This window comes from Astatotilapia calliptera, chromosome 2, assembly GCF_964374335.1.
Source record: "Astatotilapia calliptera chromosome 2, fAstCal68.1, whole genome shotgun sequence".
Taxonomy (NCBI): Eukaryota; Metazoa; Chordata; class Actinopteri; order Cichliformes; family Cichlidae; genus Astatotilapia; species Astatotilapia calliptera.
In genome coordinates, this window is record NC_137423.1 from 10,881,397 (window position 1) to 10,902,854 (window position 21,458).

A 21,458-nucleotide genomic window follows, 5' to 3' on the forward strand; every position below is an offset into this window, starting at 1 on the left:
ATTTAAAACAGCGACCACATGCGAAGAGAGACGAACTTTCAGGTGCAGATCAGCCAGACGGAAAACGGATATAAAGCTTTTTGCTGTCTATGTGTCCAGTAGCCGAACTCTATGATCAAGCCTCGTGGATGTGATCATGAATCTGAGCTCCTCTATGGACACTAACAGGACTGATTTTGCCTTTTGTTGTGTTTTAAATTGAAGCTGAATGGAGCAGTCATGTAGCGGACTTTAAGAGATTTGTGTATTCATGCCGAGGCTGTTGTGGTTTTCACTTGTGGCAAAACGAAACATACTAGCATCAGTGTTTTTTACACGCAGGAAACAAGTGGAAGAATGCTGACGACTAGTTTTGGACTGTTATTTAAACAGGACTTATATAAATCTGGATGACAGGTTTCAAGTTGTTAGCATTTAAGAAAAAGGTTTCATTTTAAGATGCAGATGATGAAGACTTGAAGATGAAGACTGGAGCAGTCTGGACCTTTGATTTCAGCTACAGAGAAAGGATGTTTTTAATCTCTGTAAACTGTTCAGGAGCCAAAAGAGAAACAGATCTAAGAGTTCATAATTCGGCTGATAGGGTGCCACTGAAAGCTTAATGGCGACAGGAGAAAAATTCAGATTTTTGTGTCATCTCAAACATATATGTTAGATAAAAGCATGCACGTTAATTGTCAGAAACCGATAACGGTCCAGAAAACAGAATGTGAGGCTCAAACTGAGTTGGTGTGATCTCACAGACGCCAGATCTTTGCTCCACTCGTCTCTTTGTCTCTGTTCCGATTGGATGTGACAGCTGATATTGAGAGGAAGCGGCATGTGAAAATATGTGAGCACTGCCAGGCTGACCAGCTCACACACAGAGAGCGAGCGTGTCTGATGATGGTAATGACTCTGTGAGTTTACCGTCTCCGGGTTTCATTCATCTCAGCACGCACACACACACACGCACGCACACACACACACTATCTCTCAAGCACACTCATACAAACAGCAGTATTGACTAAAGGCTCAAATAAACACAAATCCACTCGACACATCGACTGAAACAAGAGCTCAGACGGTGTGGTATCCACCCACACACACACACACACACACACACACACACACACACACACACACACACACACACACACACGCTCTCTTCATATGATGAAGTCATGGTATTAGATGATACTCTGCTCCTCGGAGATGATCCAGGCCTGTGCAGAATCGATCTGCAGACTTCTCCGTGCAGAGCAGCCGGCCTGATTTCGGAGCTGTAGTCGAGTTTTTCATGGGATGAATCCCTCCCATCCTGGAGTGAATCCCCATGAGGACCACTGCTCATTAACATGCATCCAGAGCCATTGTTGGGATCTTGAAACATGATAATTGCAGAAGGTTGCTGGAAAATAAAATAAGCTTAAGAATTGTGCTCTGCTAAGCAGTTATGGTCAGGCGTTCAAAATAAACACAATTAACTTTTGCATCAGCATTTATGATGTTAATGGAGTTTGAGAAGCAGCCTGCATGAGGAGGGTATCCGTCTTGGTGATTTGAGAGTTATAACCCTGCTTCTCATCATGTCAACATGTCAACCCCATCGTGGTTTTCAGACGAGTGGGAAGCAGCTGGCAGGAGAATTAGTGCTTACAAAATCTGAGGCCACGGTTTCCTCTGGGGTGGGGAGGTGGGATTTTGCCCCAGCCGAGGTACACTAAGCACACTGCTCAAAAAAATGAAAGCAACACTTTGTAATCAGAGTATAACATCAGGTCTTTTAAACTTCTGGGACATTGATCGGGTCAGTTAAGTAGCAGAGGAGAGTGTTAATCAGTTTCAGCTGTGCTAGAGGGGTAACAATGAGACCACCCCCAAAACAGGAATGGTCTCACAGGTGGAGGACACTCATATATTTTCCCTTCTCATATTTCTGGCTATTTTTTCCACTAATTTGCATTTGGCTAGGGTCAGAGATTGGACAGGTAGACCAACTCCTCTAGGATGGCTCCTTGCTGGCAGAAGATTTGCTGTCTCTCAGCAGAGTCTCAAGGGGATGGATGGTTACTGTAGGAGAGCTGGACGGGGCTGTAGAAGGTCCTTGACTCATTACTGGGACTGGTATCTGCTTCTTTGTGCAAGGAGGAGAGGATGAGCGGTGTGAGAGCTACAAAATTACCTCCAGCAGGCCGCTGGTGGGACCCCCCCAGGACACCATCTGTCGTCTCATTAGCAGCATGCTGGTTGATAATTTTCACTCCTAACACATTAGTCAGTCCATATCAGTACAGATATCCAGCATGATTGTTTTAAAATCGTTCCTTGAGTGTATCTCTAAGCTTTCCATTCACCAATCAAAGTGTGGCCATGAACTCTGGGGATGCCTGGGCTCATCCTCATGGTGCACACACCACATGTGAAGTGAAACACAAACAGTCGCCTCTAACAGCCAATGAGACGAAGAGCAATCCACCCGACCTTCATAGCAAAACGTTTTCAGTACTCTCTATGAAGTTTTTCATCACTTTTCTCCAAACCTTCTCCTTTTTTTCGTATCTGATACACAGTGTTGGGAAGGTTACTTTTAAAATGTATTCCATTACAGATTACATGCCCCAAAATGTATTCTGTAACGTATTCCGTTACATTACTCAATGAGAGTAACGTATTCTGAATACTTTGGATTACTTGATATATTATCATGCTTTTTTACAACTACATGAATGTACTATTGCTGTGTGATTTATTACTATTACTGAGGGTTACTCACCATACCAATAGCAACTAGATGTTTAAATATTAATATAAAATGAGTAACAGCAGGTTGACGTTGGGTAAGGCTTGTGAGTACAAGAAAACAATTATTAGAATACAATGTGTTAAATTTGCTTAGATAAGAGGGTCCAGCTGTAGATGAGAGGAATAAGGAATGATTTGTCTGCGTGTTATATTTTGGGCTTAGCTGTGGCCTGAGAGTGTGTGTAATTGTTTAGAGGGAAAGGAATTTATGGACACTGGGGGTCTGCCTGTCATAAAAGGAGACAGGAAGCTACAGGTGGGGATTGCTGATGCTTGTACCTTTAATAAAAACTCATAATTGTTATAAACTTAGAAGTAGGTTTGCAGGAGACTCTCCACCTTAAATGTAAATGTAAGACAACGAGAGGCCAATGGCCAGTGGATGCAGAGTGGGGGTCTCAGTGTCTGTAATATGTTAACTCTGTTTTCTATGTTGTGTAGAGGAATTTGGTGTAGCTCGGGTGAGGAGATTACTTTTATGACCCGCAGGAAGTCACGTACACAGAGACACACACACAGTGCTTTGACTGTTACACTCACACACCCACATGCACACTCACTCACGTGCACTCACACATACACACAGGTACGCGCATACAGTCACTCACGTGCACTCACATAGACACACGGGTACGCGCACACACAGACACAGAGTTTGCAGGACACCATGGGGGGTTTTATGGTAGGGTCGCTTCTACAAAACTGTTTCACAGACAATGGAGTGCAGATCTGCAGAGGGACACCGGCCTTGCACGTCTTCCCTTCTAGAAGATGCATGCTTAGCTGAAGATGAATAAAGGTTTTGTGAAATGACTACTGAGTCCGGTGCCGTCTCTGGATGCCTCGAGGAATAAAAAAGAACCGGGGTGAAACTGGTTTCGTAACAGGCTGCGCTTTTTGCAGAGATCTCGTACAGAAAACTATTCCGCGCGTATATAAAACAGGTCCGCGGCTCCGAGCCATGGTAAAGGGACCTCTGGCTAATAGTCGGGTTTCGTGTCGGGCTCGTAGCCGAAAACTAGCTTTATTTTGTTGTCTGGATCAACTTTGCTAGCGAGAGACAGAGAGGCGTTGAAAGGCTGCTTCAACGGAACTTATTGTTTCGGAGGAAAACACAAACACTGTGTACAGTCGAGTCTTAATAGCTTACTTACAGCTGGGCTCGTCAGGCACTCTTCTTGGATGCAGTGGTTATTATTATATTTACATGCTTCCAGCTCCTGTTTCTGCTCGATGACAACTCATACTTTTCCACTCTCCTTTCTCTCCCTCCCTCGCTCACAGACACATAACGGGTATGGCAGTCCATTCTCCCTGCAGCACGGACTACACTGCCCATGAGGCTACGTTCTTTAGGGCTATGCCTGTAACACTCTCTTATTGCCTTCATATTAGATAATTTTTTGAACAGTAATTTTTAAAAATATTTCTTCTCGTCATTATGAGACGCAAGATTAAGACACGGGCATTTGAGCCTCTTAATGCGTGTTTTGTTTGAGAATTACCAAAAATGGAGAGGGCATAGCCTAAAATATGAAACAGGAAAAGACCAGTGTGTAATCCATTTATTTCAACAAAGTAACTGTATTCTGAATACCACCTTTTTAAACGGTAACTGTAACAGAATACAGTTACTCATATTTTGTATTTTAAATACGTAACGGCGGTACATGTACTCCGTTACTCCCCTACACTGCTGATACACTAAACAGCTTCCCTCGCGCTGCCTCAGTGACCACCTCCTCCATTTCTCATTGCCGGTGGCGACAGTCTCAGCTGTTGTGCATTTGTGGTGAGCGTGAAACGAACATTTAGCTGAAGCTAAAATATTTTCAGCTGTGCAAATCCCAGATTCACCTCCTTTTGTGTCTCCTGGTGCAGATTTGTGTTAGTTCGTCTTAATGTACAGACGTTGCAACTGCACCGTGCAAAACCTTCACTTTGGGTTAATGCACCATCAGAGATGTGGCGAGGAGCTCGGGCTTCTCCACTGGGTGAAGTTGTTGCTTCTTTGCATGCCTCCATGGCACCTCCCTCTTTAGGTTTTGCAGGCTAGAATAAACCCCCGAGGGAGAACCAGAACTCGCTAGAGGTTGTGAAGAGATTGGCGCTAAAACAACTTGGCATAACTTTTGACCTATGAATCATGCTAAGCTACTGTGGTGGAGGCCCATAATAAAAATATCCACTTTTTTCACAAACGTCAAACCATATGGCATCTCCATAATCTCACGCTGAAATCACATTTTCCGTAGACGGCAGCATCTGTGCAAGGTGTGCTCATTGGAGACTTAAATGGACACCTGATGAGAAGCATGAATTTTCCTTCTTGTTGGTGTAAAATCGGAAAGAGCTCTTTAAAGTCATCCTGACAGAAACACCTGGCTGAGCAGATGGATCCTTTTAAGACTTTGCTTCTGTCTTCTTTCCTCCGTCGGTCTGTCTTTAGAATTGGAGCAAGAAAACAGACGCCGCCTTTGCTTTTGTCATCATTTCAGCGTTTTTGGCTAGTGTGCTAATGCTCCTAACAGCTTTCTGCCTCTTTGTGTCTGCCTGCTCTTTAGTTTCTGATGGTTTTTTTGCTTTTTCAGTTGCTCCATCGTCTTTTTTTTCCCCTTGGCATCGAGCTCTCAGAGTTTCAGTCCGTCTGGCTCGAGTGCTAATGTTCCTACCGGTCCGCTGCTCTGATCTGTGTGAATTAATGGAAGAAAGGAAGAAAAGCCCTTTGTTTTGGTTCGTTCTGCTGTAGTTTCTGTTCACCTCCTCCTGTTTTCCATCACCGCTGCTACAGCCACGATCCTGGCAGATATTTGCTGTTGTTCATAACTAAAGATAAGGTGCGGGATCTTGGCATGAGGTTGACTTTACAGAAGGTGAACCAAGGACAGAGAGAGGGAGACTTCTCACTTTATAAATCTGTGTGAACAGCAGAGGTGGATTGTGGGAGTTGTGTGAAAAATCACAGGCGAGGTGTGAACTTTTAGACTTTGCCTCACTTTACTCAAACTTTCCTCAAAATTTTTATTCAGCTGTGTTCAAATATACAACAGAGCATGTTTGAAAAAGAGGTGTGGTGCTGGTTATTCATGAAACTTTTTCATTTCAGTTTTTGTCATGATGACCAAACAGCTTGTCTGGAGTCACTGTAACATCTGAAATGTGGATTTATTTTCATGCAGAAGGTCACGATGTGGCACGATTTCAGTTTTATTGTGTGTGTCAGAACAATGAGGCGACTGCTGAATGTTACAGGTGTTACAGGAGTGACACATCTCCTGTTGTCAGGCCTGCAGGTATCAAGCTGTTGTTCTCCTTTATCTCATAGTGGACAGAAATTATTTTTGGAGTGGCACAAATAATTTGTGTGGCATCAGATTTGACGCAGAACAGCTGATTGTTCTGTAAAGTTCTGGAGTTCAGGTTATTTTTACTTCCAATAATGTAGTGGAGATATCAAAGACAGGCACGGCTGTGGCACTGATTCAGTCTTTGAGCACTACGGTCACCCCGGTGTGTCGGCCAGAACACCACTTAAGGCCAAATTGCCCAGAGCACGGAAGAAGGAGAGAGCTTGAGGTTCCGTTTGAGGCACTTTATTGTCACCGCTTGATTTCTGGGGCTGTAACACAGCGGGTGTACATAAGTGTGTGTCTGGGTGTGTGTGTGTGTGTGGTTTCCTACAAAGGAAATAAACAAGGGAAATAACAATAAATAAAGAGAATGGAAAAGTCAAATACTCAAATATAAACATAATACAACATAGTTAACATAATCAAATATAAAGATCAGAAAAATATAATACACTTCAAACTGCTCACACTATGCAACTAAATAGCATTAGTGCGAGGTTAAGCAACCGTCAGTACATGTGAACTACTTCCGGTAGTTATACAAAATAAAAGCGTCCCCCATTATATTCCGCTATAATGCTCTTATTGTGAAGGGCAAGCGGGACGCCATACTTCCGGTTATACTACGTTTGCTATTTTATTAATCCACGTACCTAATTGTTCGCTACAAACTCCGCTACTTCAAAGTAAACAATCACAAGCATCACATACAACATATAGAGAAGGTCTGATAACACAGGAATGACATTATGGACGTACGAGCGACCGTACATGCGTCAACAAGCTAAACCGGGGCCAAGCTAACAACATAAGTTAGCATATGAAATGAGGGTGAACTCACGCGTTGCATGCGTGGCCTACCGCTCCAACTATGGACTACATTAGCTCCTAAATGGTAACATACTACAGTACTGACACAACAAAGGCAAAATACGACACAGGTCACTACTTACTTGTCATTTACGCACACCTAACATGCCCCAGGAATCAGTGCACCCCCTCCGGACCAACACTGCTCAGCCGCCATTAAACTGCCCACCTTACTAACCGGATGATGTCACTAGAAGGTGGGCTGGCCCAAACTGACAGAAGATGGAACATTACATGAACTTATATAAACTTATAAACACCAGTAAAACTATTATATGAACTTTGGGGCCTTTTATACAAATAGTGTTAACATACTACACAGGTCAATGACTAGATTTTTTTAAAATTTTCATTGTAAATGGGCTAAAGCAGTTAATTAAAAGTAGTCTAACATAAATGTAAATCCTGTAATTTGATTATTATAATAAACCATGTAACTTGGATGGATTAGATGCCGGTGTGACCACAGTGCGCACGTCTGATGTCGCTCACAGTGATCCAAGGGACCGCTCAGGGAGTTTGTGTGTTCGCTCAGACACGTGAAAAATTAGAGGGAACATTGCTCACCACTGTCTCCCCCTTGTAGCAATGCCACGCAATTACATCCCTAACTTTAAATGAAAGTGCAATACCACCATAAAATAAGACCTTTTACATCAAAAAACAATTTACAAACAAATTACAATTGTGACCATACACTTGTGGGCATCACACAAACGTAGGGGGCTGTCTCACACACTAAGGTATGTTAACGTGAACACTGCAAGTGGCCAATCAAATTGTTGTGATGTCATAGTTTTGCAACATGGAACTCGGATTTGTTGGAGGCACGAGTAACCGTATTCGGACCGTATTTGAATGCTCTGTATGCTAAGTTATCAGCTAATGCTAATGCAGCAGCTGTCAGTCAAGAGGCCACGCCCCTAATAATGCAAACTTTAAGTGTTAATACAATTTAAAAAGGCAAGTTGCAAAATAAATTCACCACCTATACAGCTCCTATGAAGGGGGAAACTATTTATAGCAACGAAAACAGTTTTTGTATCAGGCTGCAAACATGTTTATTTCTACTGTAAAATTTCTTCTATGGGGACTGACTCACTGCTGCAGCCTCTAGTGGACATTAGAGGAACTGCAGGTTTTGCTTAAAGAGCTCTTTATCTGGCAGACTAATGAACCATCTTAGAACCTGAGCTCCAGTTCCAGCGAGGGAAGTTAAGTTTGGTTTTATTGAACAGGGATTATCAAGTCAAACACAGTCTGTGGATGCAGGTTGATAACCAAGCTAGCTAGCGTTAGCTGATAACTGCATTTTGGGGCCTTAGTGGTTATTGTTTGAGCAAAGCTTCAAGCTGATGAGATGAAATGTGAGTAGTTTCTATGTTGCTTGTGTAAAATGAATCACTCATTCTCTCCTGAGAACCCCCCCCCCCCACACACACACACACACACATTCACTCTAAAGCTGGCGGTTGGATGATGTCATTATTTTGATGCTCCAGCCTTGACTTGCCAAGTGTGTTAACATTCCTCACATACTTTCCTGCTTGTGTGTATGTGTGTTTGTGTGTGAGAGAGAGTGTGGAGGGGGATAATTGACTTCCTGTGACACTGCCTGACTGAAAATCACAGGTTGACACCTGTTTATTCTCGCTGACGCATTCCAGCTGTTTCTTCTTCTGTTCACTCGGAGAAGGAGGTGGAGGGCCTTTACACAACAACACAAACACAGATACACACAACAACACAAACACATATATATATGTATATATGGACTTCCAAAGATCCACAAAGACCCACTCAGACCTACTGTTAGCAGTTAAACTCATCCTACAACAGCATTTCCATCCACCTCGCCAATGTCCTAGCTCCCCTCGTGGGGAACACACCCCATCACAAAACTCCACTGGCTTCCGCAACAAGGTCCAGGAACTTACCCTGGATCCAGATGAAATCAAAGTGTCCTTTGGTGTGGTCTCACTCTTCACTTGCATATTTGTAACCGAAGCAGTAGAGACTACACAGTCAACACAAACACATGCCTTCCCCTGTAAGAGCACATGGATTACTGCAGTTTACTCCAAACACAAACGCAGTGATGAGGCACGAATTGCAGAGGTTCAGAGAGTGAGCCGGGGCTTCGGTGCATTCAGCTCGATTTGGAATTAAAGCTCAGTTTGGCTGAGGGTAAGTGCCGCTGATGGATTATTAAGTCTGTGCGTTATTTTTGTCCGACAAACAGGACTACACTAAGGACGGGGAGGTTAGCTTGGATCTTCCAGTGAAGTCTGACATGATGGAGCTGTTATTAAAAGTCAAACAGCGTGACACTAATCTGCTCTCAGTTTGAAGCATCTCTCATAAACTCACATATTTAGGTTTATTCCCCGCGGTCGGGCCGTTCTCGGGTGTTTGCTTCAGCCTGTTCTCGTCTCCAGAGTGTCACTTGGCACCATCTTGTCCTAATGGCGGCGAACCTCATGGCACAGTCACTCCCAACTCGTCATTTATCAACAAACATGGTCACTGTTGCAGTGCCGCTGTAACGCTAAAGCTGCAATAAGGTGGTTTATAATGCGAGCGTGGTATTTGTGGCCCCATGGCTGGGTGGCTCTGTGGGAATGACCTTGGAGCTCGTGATGATGTTTGCTCCGGTCGGACAGTTATGTTCACATAAATGCAAAGTACATTGTTTTTCTCCTGCATTCGGGGTTATTTGTCCTCGAAGCACTCTGTGTGCATGTGCGTGATTCTTTTTGCTCTCCGAGCTGCTCAGTGGTTTTGTCGATAATGAACTGCCATCACGCCGCTCTGGGACCACGACCCTGCCATCACATCGGGCTGACTCAGCAGCTTTATTTCCTTCCCTCCTCTTCTTTTTCTAATAAACACATCAGTCTGACTCAGAAGGCAAATCACCGAGCGCCACTTTCCTGTCAGCTGTCCTTCGTGTCCTGTTGACATCCCGTTCGACATTTTGGGGGTCCCACGGGTCCATTCTGTGTGTCAGAGTGTTATTTGGAGAAGTGCTCTTCCTGTTTCATCTCTTCCACCTGACTTTCTTCCTGTTGGAATAATAATAATGTGTTCATCGTGTATGAAGGGCTAATAACTGTTAATTTGGTTCAAATGATGGGAACTGCAGAGACAGCTGACGGTTGTATTCCCTCATTTATCACTCGCTGATTAAACACCATCTGCTGGGGGGTGAGGATGGAGAGAGGAAGACAAGGGGCCAGCGGGCCGGAAGACCCTTCATTAGGGACCTCGTTAAAAAGTGCCAGACCAATCTGTCCGCGATGCTCAGCCATGTGAACGCATCGCCCAGTTTCTCTCTGTGAGCACGACACGAGACCGAACACTCACTGAAAAATAAAAACTTTATTAGCAGTCCTCAGCCGTCTCCACTTCATAACATGAAAGCAGCGGGAGTGACTGTAAAAGCTCAGCTGAAACACATTTATCAGTAAAAACAACTTTTAATGTTTAACCCTGCATGTGAGGCTTTCTGTTTCTGTAACACTCCATCACACAGGTCCTGTTATTCCCCGTTTCTTGGATGCCCGCATCAGAAATTTCCTAAAAAACACAAACTGCCGCTATTAAGTTTCAAATGACAGGAAATTTCCAAGAAGGTCCTGCACAGTCTGGCATTTAAAAGGGGAAAGGAGCACGAGTTGGTGCATGAACTGTTAAAAGTTAATTTGATTTTGAGGTTTGGAAGTGGACGTATGTCAGGGTGACTTCTGAGTGGGTCAAGCTTTACAGCACAGAATAGAAGAAGAGAAAGCGAAGTAAAAAATGCTAAGTGCAAAAAAAAAAAGGTCTTTTCTGCTGGACCTGAACAGAGTCGATAGGTTTTGTTGTTCTGCACATCATTTTAAATCAGACGGTCGAGATGTGCCCGATGTGCAGACATTCAGCTTTAATTCAACGGGTTCAACAGAAATGAATTTCAGCCATTGTTATATTTTTATATACAGCAATTGGATGATTGACTGACTGGCAGTTTCATGGCCAAGCGAGGCCTGTTCCCTCATTATTTTGTAGCAAACCAAACAAAATAAACCCATTAGAGACTAAGAGCAATCTGGTTCTTTTATTGATAGGAACAAATTCACTGCAACACCAAAAGACCAGAAGGTCCACAGACGACAACCGAAGTGCATGATGACAGAATTATTTCCATGGTTCAGAGAAACAACTTTACAACACCTAACCAAGTTGACAGCACTCTCGAGGAGGGAGGCGAGTCGTCATCAAACTCTGCAATCATAACTGTAAATCCAGAGCGCTCACAGCAAGGTGCAAGCGCTGGTTGCACTCAAGGAGAAGAAATCCAGCTTCTTCTTCAGACTCATAAACCTTTGTTTTTATACATTTCAGTTGCATTTTGCTCAGAATGATTGAATTACTGAATCCTGGACTTAGACGTTAGAGGAGCTGCAGGTTTTGCAACCTAAACGTTGGCTTCGTTTTTCAGCCTCAGGTCGTTGCTGGATTGGGGATTACGGGGCTGAAGCACATATTTTAACTACACGAACACACCGCAGGGCACCGTGTTAGTGTCACATTTTTTGACATTTTGTCAGCTGTTATCTTCTCTTAAACGTGTAAAAAAAACAATAAAATAATCCTAGTTTCTTTGATGATGGAACCTACTTATATTTATAGGAGTGTTTAAACCTCAGAACCTAAGAACACACGTTTAAACACATACAGGTCTGTATAGATCCGGGTCTGATAAATGTCAGACTGATGATTGGCATTTAATGTATTGATTGATCAGTGAGGAACAGCTGAACTGATTTTCAGTCCTCGTACTTCTTCCTGTTCGCTAAAAGAACCACAAGGCCATTAACTGTGAGTCATCGTGAGTGTGTGTGTGTATAGGGTAATCTCATTACCTGTGATCGGTGGCTTTTATACTATTACACACACACACACACACACACACACACACACACACACACACACACACACACACACACACACACATTACTACAGTATGACTCAACCTGTCTGCCCTCCACACTCTGCTCAGAATTGTGTGTGTTGTGGTATTACAGTGTGCAGGATTACTGTGTATTAGTGATGTTTGTCCTAGGGGTGGGTTTTTATAATTGATTTATCGGTTAAAATCGATTCTGGCTTGGATGACGTAAAATCGATTCATTAAAATCCTGAATCGATTTTTTAATATAAATTTATTTTGCCCGAAATGCCAGAATCTCAGGTGAAAGATCACAAAATTTCAACAACCACTAAACAGCTAAGACAGTAAATGAGAGCAGGAACATGGATTCTGCACAAAGACTTAAACACACAGCGCGACCCACGGATCAGAATCAGATCAGAATCAGAATCAGAATCAGAATGGGTTTATTGCCAGATGTTGAGGTTTACAACATTAGGAAATTGCTGCGGTGCTTCAGTGCAGACAATAAGAATTAAAGTGCTATGTAGAAAGAAAGATATGTGCATGAGATATACATGAGATATATACATGAGAATAAGAATTATGAGTGCTACGTAGAAAGATATATACATGAGTGCAGGTGGTGATCAGTGCCAGACATGAAATGATGCAGTGACACAGCGTAGGGTCATGTGTTAGTGGCGGGGACAGTCATGTGGTTATTGTTCATGTGTCCAACAGCAGAGGGGAAGAAACTGTTCTTGTGGCGAGAGGTTCTGGTGCGAATGGACCGGAGCCTCCTGCCTGAGGGGAGCAGGTCAAACAGACTGTGTCCAGGGTGAGAAGGGTCAGCTGAGATCCGAGCTGCACGCCCCAGTGTCCTGGAGGTGTACAGGTCCTGCAGAGATGGGAGTCTGCAGCCAATCACCTTCTCAGCAGAGCGCACAACACGCTGCAGTCTCTGTTTGTCCCTGATAGTGGCTCCAGCGTACCACACAGTGATGGAGGAGGTGAGGATGGACTCGATGATTGCAGTGTAGAACTGCATCATCGTCCGTGTTGGCAGGTTGAATTTCTTCAGCTGCCTCAGGAAGTACATCCTCTGCTGGGCTTTCTTGATGACGGAGGTGATGGTGGGCTCCCACTTCAGGTCCTGGGTGATGGTGGTACCCAGGAAGCGGAATGAGTCCACAGAGGTGATGGGGGTGTCAGTCAGGATGATGGGGGGAGTGGGGCTGTGTGCTTCCTGAAGTCCACAATAATCTCCACTGTCTTCTGGGCATTCAGCACCAGGTTGTTGTGGCTGCACCAGGACACCAGACGTTCAACCTCCCTCCTGTAGGTAGACTCATCCCCGTCAGAGATGAGCCCAATGACGGTGGTGTCATCTGTCGCCTTTCTCACAGTCGGGGCTGAAAGCCGACAGATCAGAATCAGCGAGCTGTCGGCTCGCTGTCGGGTCCGCGCTTTGTGTTCACGCCCTTTATGCGCTGTTTCTAAAGGTGTTAGTTTGATGTCTCTCCAGACAATATTGACCGAACCAGCAGCAAAAGAAGATCCAAACTACGCTTCACATAAACATCGTCATGTATTCACTCTGACTTTTACTGTTTTGCTTCGACCACGATGCACAGGTCTCTCTCTCTCTGTACTTCAAGAACAGTTTCCCGTCTAAAAATCTGTTTTCTTCATTATTCGCTTGCTTGTTACGCACAAGTCTGCCGTTGTTTACAGCGCTGTCGGCCGACGTTTTTTTTTTCTTTTTCGTTTTATATTCTTCCGAAAAGAAAACCTAATTTCTGCCGTTCAATACTGAACAAATTCAAACTTTTTAAAATTATGCAAAATGCAAAACGCTTAGACGTGAGTCTCTATAAATAATAAAACCGCTGTAACTTCAGACGTAATGTTCATGTGTTGATTAATGGTTTTCTTTCGTTTTTGATGTACTGCAGAATATTTTTATAAAATCCCAGGCCAGGAAAACCACCTTCATGTTTTTCTGTGTTTTATCTTCAGCTACTTTGACACAAAGGCATCTGCTGTGACGCTTACACCTGTGATAAAGTCTTGCGTGTGTCAGCTTCCTTTTTATAGATACAAAAATATGTAAATGTACTGATCTGAATTATAATATTTCTGACTGTCAAAATTTCCCAGATTCGAATCGAAGTGATTCGAATTGAATCGAATTAAATCGAATCGTGGATCGAATCGATTCGGGACCTTGTGAATCGGAATTGAATCGATTCTAGAAATCAGTGACGATACCCAGCCCTAGTTTATCCATCTCTCTGTGCATGTTCTTGTGTTACTAAAGTTGTGGGTACAGAAATCACATTGTGGGGAATCGGTGTGGTACTCGTAATGCAGGTTTTTCAGTTTTAGGCTTAAAAATTAAATAGAGGGAAAAAGTGTGAACATCTACTTGTACATATATGTTTGTGAGGACACGTGGGAGTTTTGGGACCTTTCGCATGAGGACGTGTGCAAAGTGGGGACATTTTCAGGCTGTTGCAGTGTTCAGACTAGTGCCTCCGTGTTGTTTCCTGTTATTGATCTTTTTGCATTGATTAATTACTGAAAGAAAACAAGCACACAAATGACATCAGTCACTGGAGAGGAGGAGGGGGTCAAAGGTGAGACGTGAATGCCCCATGTCCCGAGTTTTGTGCCTCGTTAATTCAACGTTGTTTGCTGGATGTAACCAGATGATAAACCTCTGATATCTATGTATGCTGTTCTTATTAAATTCACGCCTCAGTTCTTCAACAGACCAAACGTCATAATTTTGAAGAATTTTGACTATACAGATGTTTAAAGGACAACATCTGTATGCATCAACCTTTGGATGGAGCATCTGCTCTTCCACTGGTTCCCCCATATTAGACAATACTGAGACGGAGAGTCTGGCTGCTTTTATATGTTTCACATTTATCCAGCAAAGAATGGCTTTATATATGGCACATCATAATAACATGTATTCATGTGCTTTACAGTTGGATTAGCAGTCTACTTTTTTGGGTTTTGTACCATGTTGTAACATACATACATGGGAAGAGGTAGTTTTAAAACACAAGATTGCATAATAATAATAATAATAATGATGGATTGGATTTATATAGCGCTTTTCAAGGCACCCAAAGCGCTTTACAATGCCACTATTCATTCACTCTCACATTCACACACTGGTGGAGGCAGCTACGGTTGTAGCCACAGCTGCCCTGGGGCAGACTGACAGAAGCGAGGCTGCCATATCGCGCCATCGGCCCCTCTGCCCAACACCAGTAGGCGGTAAAGTGTCTTGCCCACAACGACCAGGACACGGGCGACCTTCCGGTTACAGATACGCTTCCCAACCCCCTGAGCCACGGTCGCCCCGTGATGAGTGCAGCCTCTGTTTCCAGTAGCTGCCAGCCAGTATCTAGGCCCGTGTGACTGAGGCATCACTGGTATGCTTGATCTGCACCTGGACTTTCCTAAAAAACTGAGCTGAAGCTCACCTACTTTCATTTCTTTTTCACGTTTGCCATTTTTAAAGCCATTAAGCTGCTTTCTATTATATTTTTACTATTGTTGGTAGGACTCAGAGTTGCCCGTGTAGCTTAAAGTTAGGCTAAAAAGGCTAACAGATTATTTCCCCTCACTTTACACTTGTTGTTTTCATGGCAATAAAAGTAAACAATGAATAAATAAATTCATTAATAAGTGATGAATTACTGTAGGTTTAATAAACACAGTGACAACATCCAGCTAGACCACCGCATTGTCCTGACATGTTGTGATAGATTTAATTTACAGCTGTTTGTAGTGTTGAGGTTTGAGTCTGTGTCACCTGCATTGTGCGATCTGTATCCATACAGATTGTTTGGGTTTAAAATGTCTCTTCCGATAGTAAGACGGCAATAGAGTTTACTGTGCTGCTTAATTTAACCATTTACACAAAAATATAAACTCTTTTAATAACTGAGCTTTTTTTGGTGTTTACTGTCGGCTCTAACAAACTCCTGGTCTAATAGCGCCCGGAAAATATTTCTCAAAATTTCTACAGTTATTAAATATTACGAAGGATGTGAAACCACTGCTGGAACAAAAGCCTTCGCAGAAACACAGTTTCACTGTTTAACAGACCAACTGCTGCAGGAAGAAGATTATTTCATCAGCGCAGATAAATAACTGGGCAGCAGCATCATTAAAAACTCATCAGCGAGGAGTGTGTGTGTCTGTGCGCGCTCATAAATTCACTGCAGTTATCAGCCAAACAGATGTGACCATTGTTCTCATTAATGAGGGTTTACAGGAATAATTACAGCAAAATGAGGCGCTTTCTGAGTGATTTTACTCTCCGGCTATTAAAGTTCAGCTGACAGACAAACTGCAGCACAGCTCTGGTTAGTGTTCGTCCAGACCAGTCTGGTAAAAAGTTGTGAGGTCTGAAGTGTCGGCTGTAAACACTTCCTGACCCTTATCACCAAGTTTCATTTCTTCGTTACTCTACAGGGAGCTTGAAGTGCTCGGGGCTTGTTAAGCTTGGGCGGGTTGAGCTTTGGGGTCAGGAAATTTGAACCATTAAAAATCAGGTGTTGCTGAATCCCTCGGATCAAGCTGATCTGAGGCCGAACGAACGCTGGCACTCAGAGGACACTCAGAGCTTTCTGTGCATGAGTCTGTTTATCCTGTGAAGCGTGGTTACCACAGTAGTATCCACATGGTGTACTCATGACAGCGTTAGCTCCTCTAAGCTGGTCGGGGTTGTGGACAGATGTGGACCTTGTTTCCATGGAGAGAAGAGGGTCAGTCGGACAGACTTTGGTTTTTAATTCAACAATTTGGACACTAATTTGATGCCTAAATGTTTGTGAACAGATGCTCAGGAAGACAGACGTATTAGTGGAGCCTGTTTATTAAATATAAACATTTTAAGCCACTTACATTTATCTGAGTAAGTCAAGACGTTTGGAGCGAGAGATCGGGATTTTGAGTTTCCTGCTGATTTTGTTTTTCTTTGATCTTCTTCTCTCTAAATAAAAAAAAATCAATTGTAATTGAATAATAATTAAACAATTTAAAATGATTGAACACAAACTTTCTCTTACTATCCAATAATACCAACATCAGCAAAGATTTCAATTTTAAATAAATAGTTTTTTTTTTACCAAAACAGAAAAAATATATAATAAAATAATACATTTTATTTATAGGCACCTTTAAAGACCCTCAAAGTCACCTTATAATAGTACACAAAGTAGAATAAATAAATAAAAACATAAGGTAAATGGAAAAAAAAACAAGCATGAAAGTATAAAAAATAAACAAGGTAAAAAATAGACTAAGACAGAATCAGGAGACAAAACTGAAAGAATAGAAAAAAGGGAAAATAATTTAGTGTGTTTTAAACTGAAGCAAATGCTCAGGTTCATATTAGCAAGCAAGCAATTTATTTATATAGCACTTTCAGTCAACTCCCAGCTGAAAGCAAAGTGCTGTACACTTGACATGACAAAAGACTTAAATTAAAACAATAAAATCGGCACATTAGATTAAATTAAAGCAGTAAAATCAGGGTCAAACTGTGTCATAAGCCAAGGAATAAAAAAAAACCATTAAAACGATAAAAGTGATATTCAGGTGAATGGAGGAGACGAGCAACACCTGAGTAAAACCACACCTAATCATAAACTAGTCCTAACTGCTGCGACTGATGGTTTGGAACAAACGTCATGAACTGAAAATGTAAAAGAGAGGAAGTACGGCTGAGTTTGTCGAAGTTATCTCGTGTTTGACGTTTGAGGTGGAGGTTTTTTCTGTTTCTAGATTTGTGTTTCTAGATTTAAAATAATAAAAACAGAATAAAATGAAGCTTTTTGTGAAGAGCGAGCGCCTCTTCCTCCAGAATAATTAGTCACGTGAACCCTGTGGGCGTGTCAGGAAGTACGTGAGCTCTTTCTCTTCATGCAGTTTTCCTTTTTGTTGATTCTTTGGCGATAAAATGATGAATAAAAAACTGATAAGATTAACATAGAAAAGTGTCTCCTGTAAAACAAAACAAAACAAAAATAGGAACAGGTGACACTTTGTGTGAAGCTTTGTTCAAAATAACAGCGTGTCTCTGTCTGTAGACGAGGTAAGCGCACCGACTGCCCTCCGTCTTCTGTATATCGAATTCAGTAAAACTGTTAAATTAAAATGTGTAAAGCTCATTATCTGCAGGCTCAGGCTGAGAAAAGTTGAGGCCAAGCTGTTCATGTTGACACTTCTTATTTTTGGAGTCTCAGTCGGATGTATTACAGCTGGAGGGCTGAACAAAGTGAACGGGGACGTCTGCGTGTGAGCCCAAAAGGGATTAGTGCAGCTTTACCTCCACATAGCATTAACTCAGCGAGGGATGATGGCAGGATGATGGACGGCCGGATGCTATTTGCTGTGGCAGATGAAGGATTTAGCTTTTTATTTCCATGTTTTTACCCAGATTATGTCCTTTTTTCCCTCCTACCTGTTGATGATGACGATCTGGCACAGTCCTATACGCTCTGTCTGCCTTCAGAGTAATCCCATGAAGCCTCAGTCTGTCTCTGTTTTCCTGTCTGCCACTCAGCGCTGACGGAGAATATGCACAAGTGTAATAAAACAGGGACATGCGCCCATTAATAAACCCGTATTGATTTTACTTCTTGTGTTTGCACACGGCTTGAGTCAGATTACAGCTTCATTATAGACACAGGACTAAAATTGAAATATATCCTGTAAAAGAACAATGCAGAAACTCCACAGCAAGTACAAGTTTACCTGATGTTTGTCCAATCCGGCAGAAAAAAGCATCATTCCATTGTTAGCCCTGCAGACCCTGAACTTTCTTTAAATTTGGAATAGATGGTTTTGTATAACGCAAGAATTCTCAAACTTCCATCAAAATATCCAGTAGGATGAAATTATGAACACTTGGTCAGCTTTACTGTAAAAGCAAAATGAGGGCCGACTCCATTTGGAGGTTGAAGTGGCCGTTTGAGAAACTGCAGGTTTTGGCACCTTTCAGTCAACTTCATGGTCAATCCTGCAGGACATCATGCTTCCACCTGACCCACAGTGTGCAACATAAACATTTAAAAAGCCGATTGTAAGTCTTCGTACATACCGTGCAAGCGAGATATCATTATTTGCTTCGTCGTTAGTTTTATTTTTTTGGTCCTGGATGTTGATGGTTGTTTGTGACCGTGTTTGGTCAGATGTTGAGTTTGAGATGTTGATCTCTGATGTCCACATGTCAACGTTTCACTACATCAATGGTGCGAGTTTGGACGGACAGACTTAAACTGCTTTTACTGCAATTTATTGTTTTTTCAAAGAAAGGCATCAAGTGGATTCTTGCTTTTGCTGTTTGTGGGACTTTTTTTCTTTTTTTAATTACATGAGTTCACCTGAACACATGTAATAACCTCGTCCCCTCCTCTCCTCTTCGTATGCAGGAGATGTGGTTGATATCTACCAGAGGGAGTTCTTGGCGCTGAGGGAGCGCCTCCACTCGGCCGAGCAGGAGAACCTGCGGCGCTCCAAAGAGCTGAACCTGGTCCTGGAGGAGATCAAGAGGGCAATCGCCGAGAAGCAGGCGCTCAGAGACATCAACCGCACCTGGAGCAGTCTCTCGGGTCAGTTTTGATCAGCTGTAAAACAGCCTGTTTCATTTTAAGCGTTGTTATCAATAAATTGCATGACTTTTGTCTCACTCCCATTTCTTCTTGTTGCATGTTGAAAATCTACTTGGAACCTTGTTAAGTTCCAACCACGCAAAATATGATGTTTTTGCCATTTTTCAAGTGGTCTTTCAATGTAGCTTGCCATCACCAGTGTGTGAGTGTGTGAATGTGTGCGTGAATGGGTGGATGACTGGATATGTAAAGCGCTTTGGGGTCCTTAGGGACTAGTAAAGCGCTATATAAATACAGGCCATTTACCTTTTTTTTTTTTGGTCTTAAACTTTTGATCGGGACTGTGTTTTATATCTTGAATTTGCCTTTTCCCATCATCGTACTGACATCTACAGCTATTTTAGTGCTGTCATTTTTTCCTTTATCTTTACACTTTATTTGATTTTGAAGGTCGTTTCACACGAGTTCTGATTAAAGTGTTGTTCCTTCAGTCGACCAATAAAAATCAAAAGCTGACCTGATTAAATTTGTGATACTGACTTCTCTTTTAAACAGTCTCGACCTTCTGGGGTGTCAAACTCATTCTACTTCACAACTGAACCATTAAACCTATACTGCAGCTTTTCAGAAAACACCTTACAAATGTTCCCTTTTCTTGGTATAAAGAAGTTTCAGTACATTTTTAAAATATCTTAATTATTTATTTTAAAAATATGCTGAGATGTCTCAAGGAAAACATAAAGTTTTAACAATATCTCATTACCAGTTTGCTTCCCTTACAAAGAAACACTGCAGTCATACACTGTCTGAGGTCTGCCATTGATGGCGAGGGTTAAGTAGAGCCACTTTTAGGGGTTTGGGTGAAACACTCTAAGTCCTGTGTCATACCTTTCACAGTGTTGGGATAGACTGCGCTGGTAAAGTGCACAGTCTGCTCCAGCGACACACCTCTCATCTCTCATGATCTGGAAAGCAATTTTTGTTGGACCCCACATTTAAAATAAATCAGGTGCCCTTGAGACCTGAAGTCATGCAGTCACTCAGCATGCAGCGTTTCTGTCCTCGTCTCGCTGCCACGAAGCAAAAACTGAATAATGTGCTCAGTCAGAAGATGTGAAGAATCCTCTGTAAGCCATTTAAACTGATCTGTTTTATCTGCTGTAATTTACTCTGTGTGTGTTCAGAGGAGATAAAGCTCAATCTGATCTGTTAGCGTGCTCAGTTTACTCCGACTTCACTCCAACTGCAGGCGTGTTTCTAAGTACTTTATATGAAAGTGTGATTCAGCCGGTTTAAGCTGGCGGCGGGGAGACCTGAATAAACGTGACCTGATCTCTCCTGGTTTGGCCTCTGTGTGTCTGCAGAGGAGACGAGGCTGAAGCTGTGGAACGTGAGCAGCAGTAAAAACGTGCTGCAGCTTCCCTCCATCTTCCATCATCTTCCTCACCTGCTGAACAGAGAGGACAGCCTACAGCCCGCCGTGCACCTGGGACAGGGACGCACTGGAGGTAAAATCCATCACACCTTTTTCTAAGCACACCTGCATGGAGTTTGTTTGATTTAATAATCTTCACAGCCTGCAAATAGCCTGCTTTCTTGGAAGAAGATTTGAATTTTGTTGAAAAAAGATTTTAAATCTTTAGAAACTTTGAGGTTAAATAAAGGCAAGATCTTGTTTTATATAAAAAGATCTAAAGTTAATATTACAGAGCCTAAAATTAAGCCTTATATAAAGGTACATAGGCATAAGTCTAATGGATCTCAGTCTTTTTGGTAAAACTGTCTTAGCCTTCTTATGGCCAAGGGGTCCTGGCTGAACCAACAGCCCAGGCACTGTGCTCCTCTCCTGGGGCAGCAGCTCACCGAGGCCCCCTTATAAACCCAACATCCTCT

At 42.6% G+C, this 21,458-nt stretch overlaps 1 protein-coding gene across 1 annotated transcript in view; it reads left to right on the top strand.

Moving 5' to 3' along the window:
* The window catches only part of mgat4b (alpha-1,3-mannosyl-glycoprotein 4-beta-N-acetylglucosaminyltransferase B), a 125,920-nt gene that overhangs the window by 51,977 nt on the left and 52,485 nt on the right, over window positions 1-21,458 (top strand). The window contains exons 2-3 of the mRNA XM_026184560.2: window positions 19,386-19,565; window positions 20,930-21,073. Coding sequence (XP_026040345.1) covers window positions 19,386-19,565; window positions 20,930-21,073 — 324 coding nt within the window. The remainder of the gene's footprint in view (window positions 1-19,385; window positions 19,566-20,929; window positions 21,074-21,458) is intronic.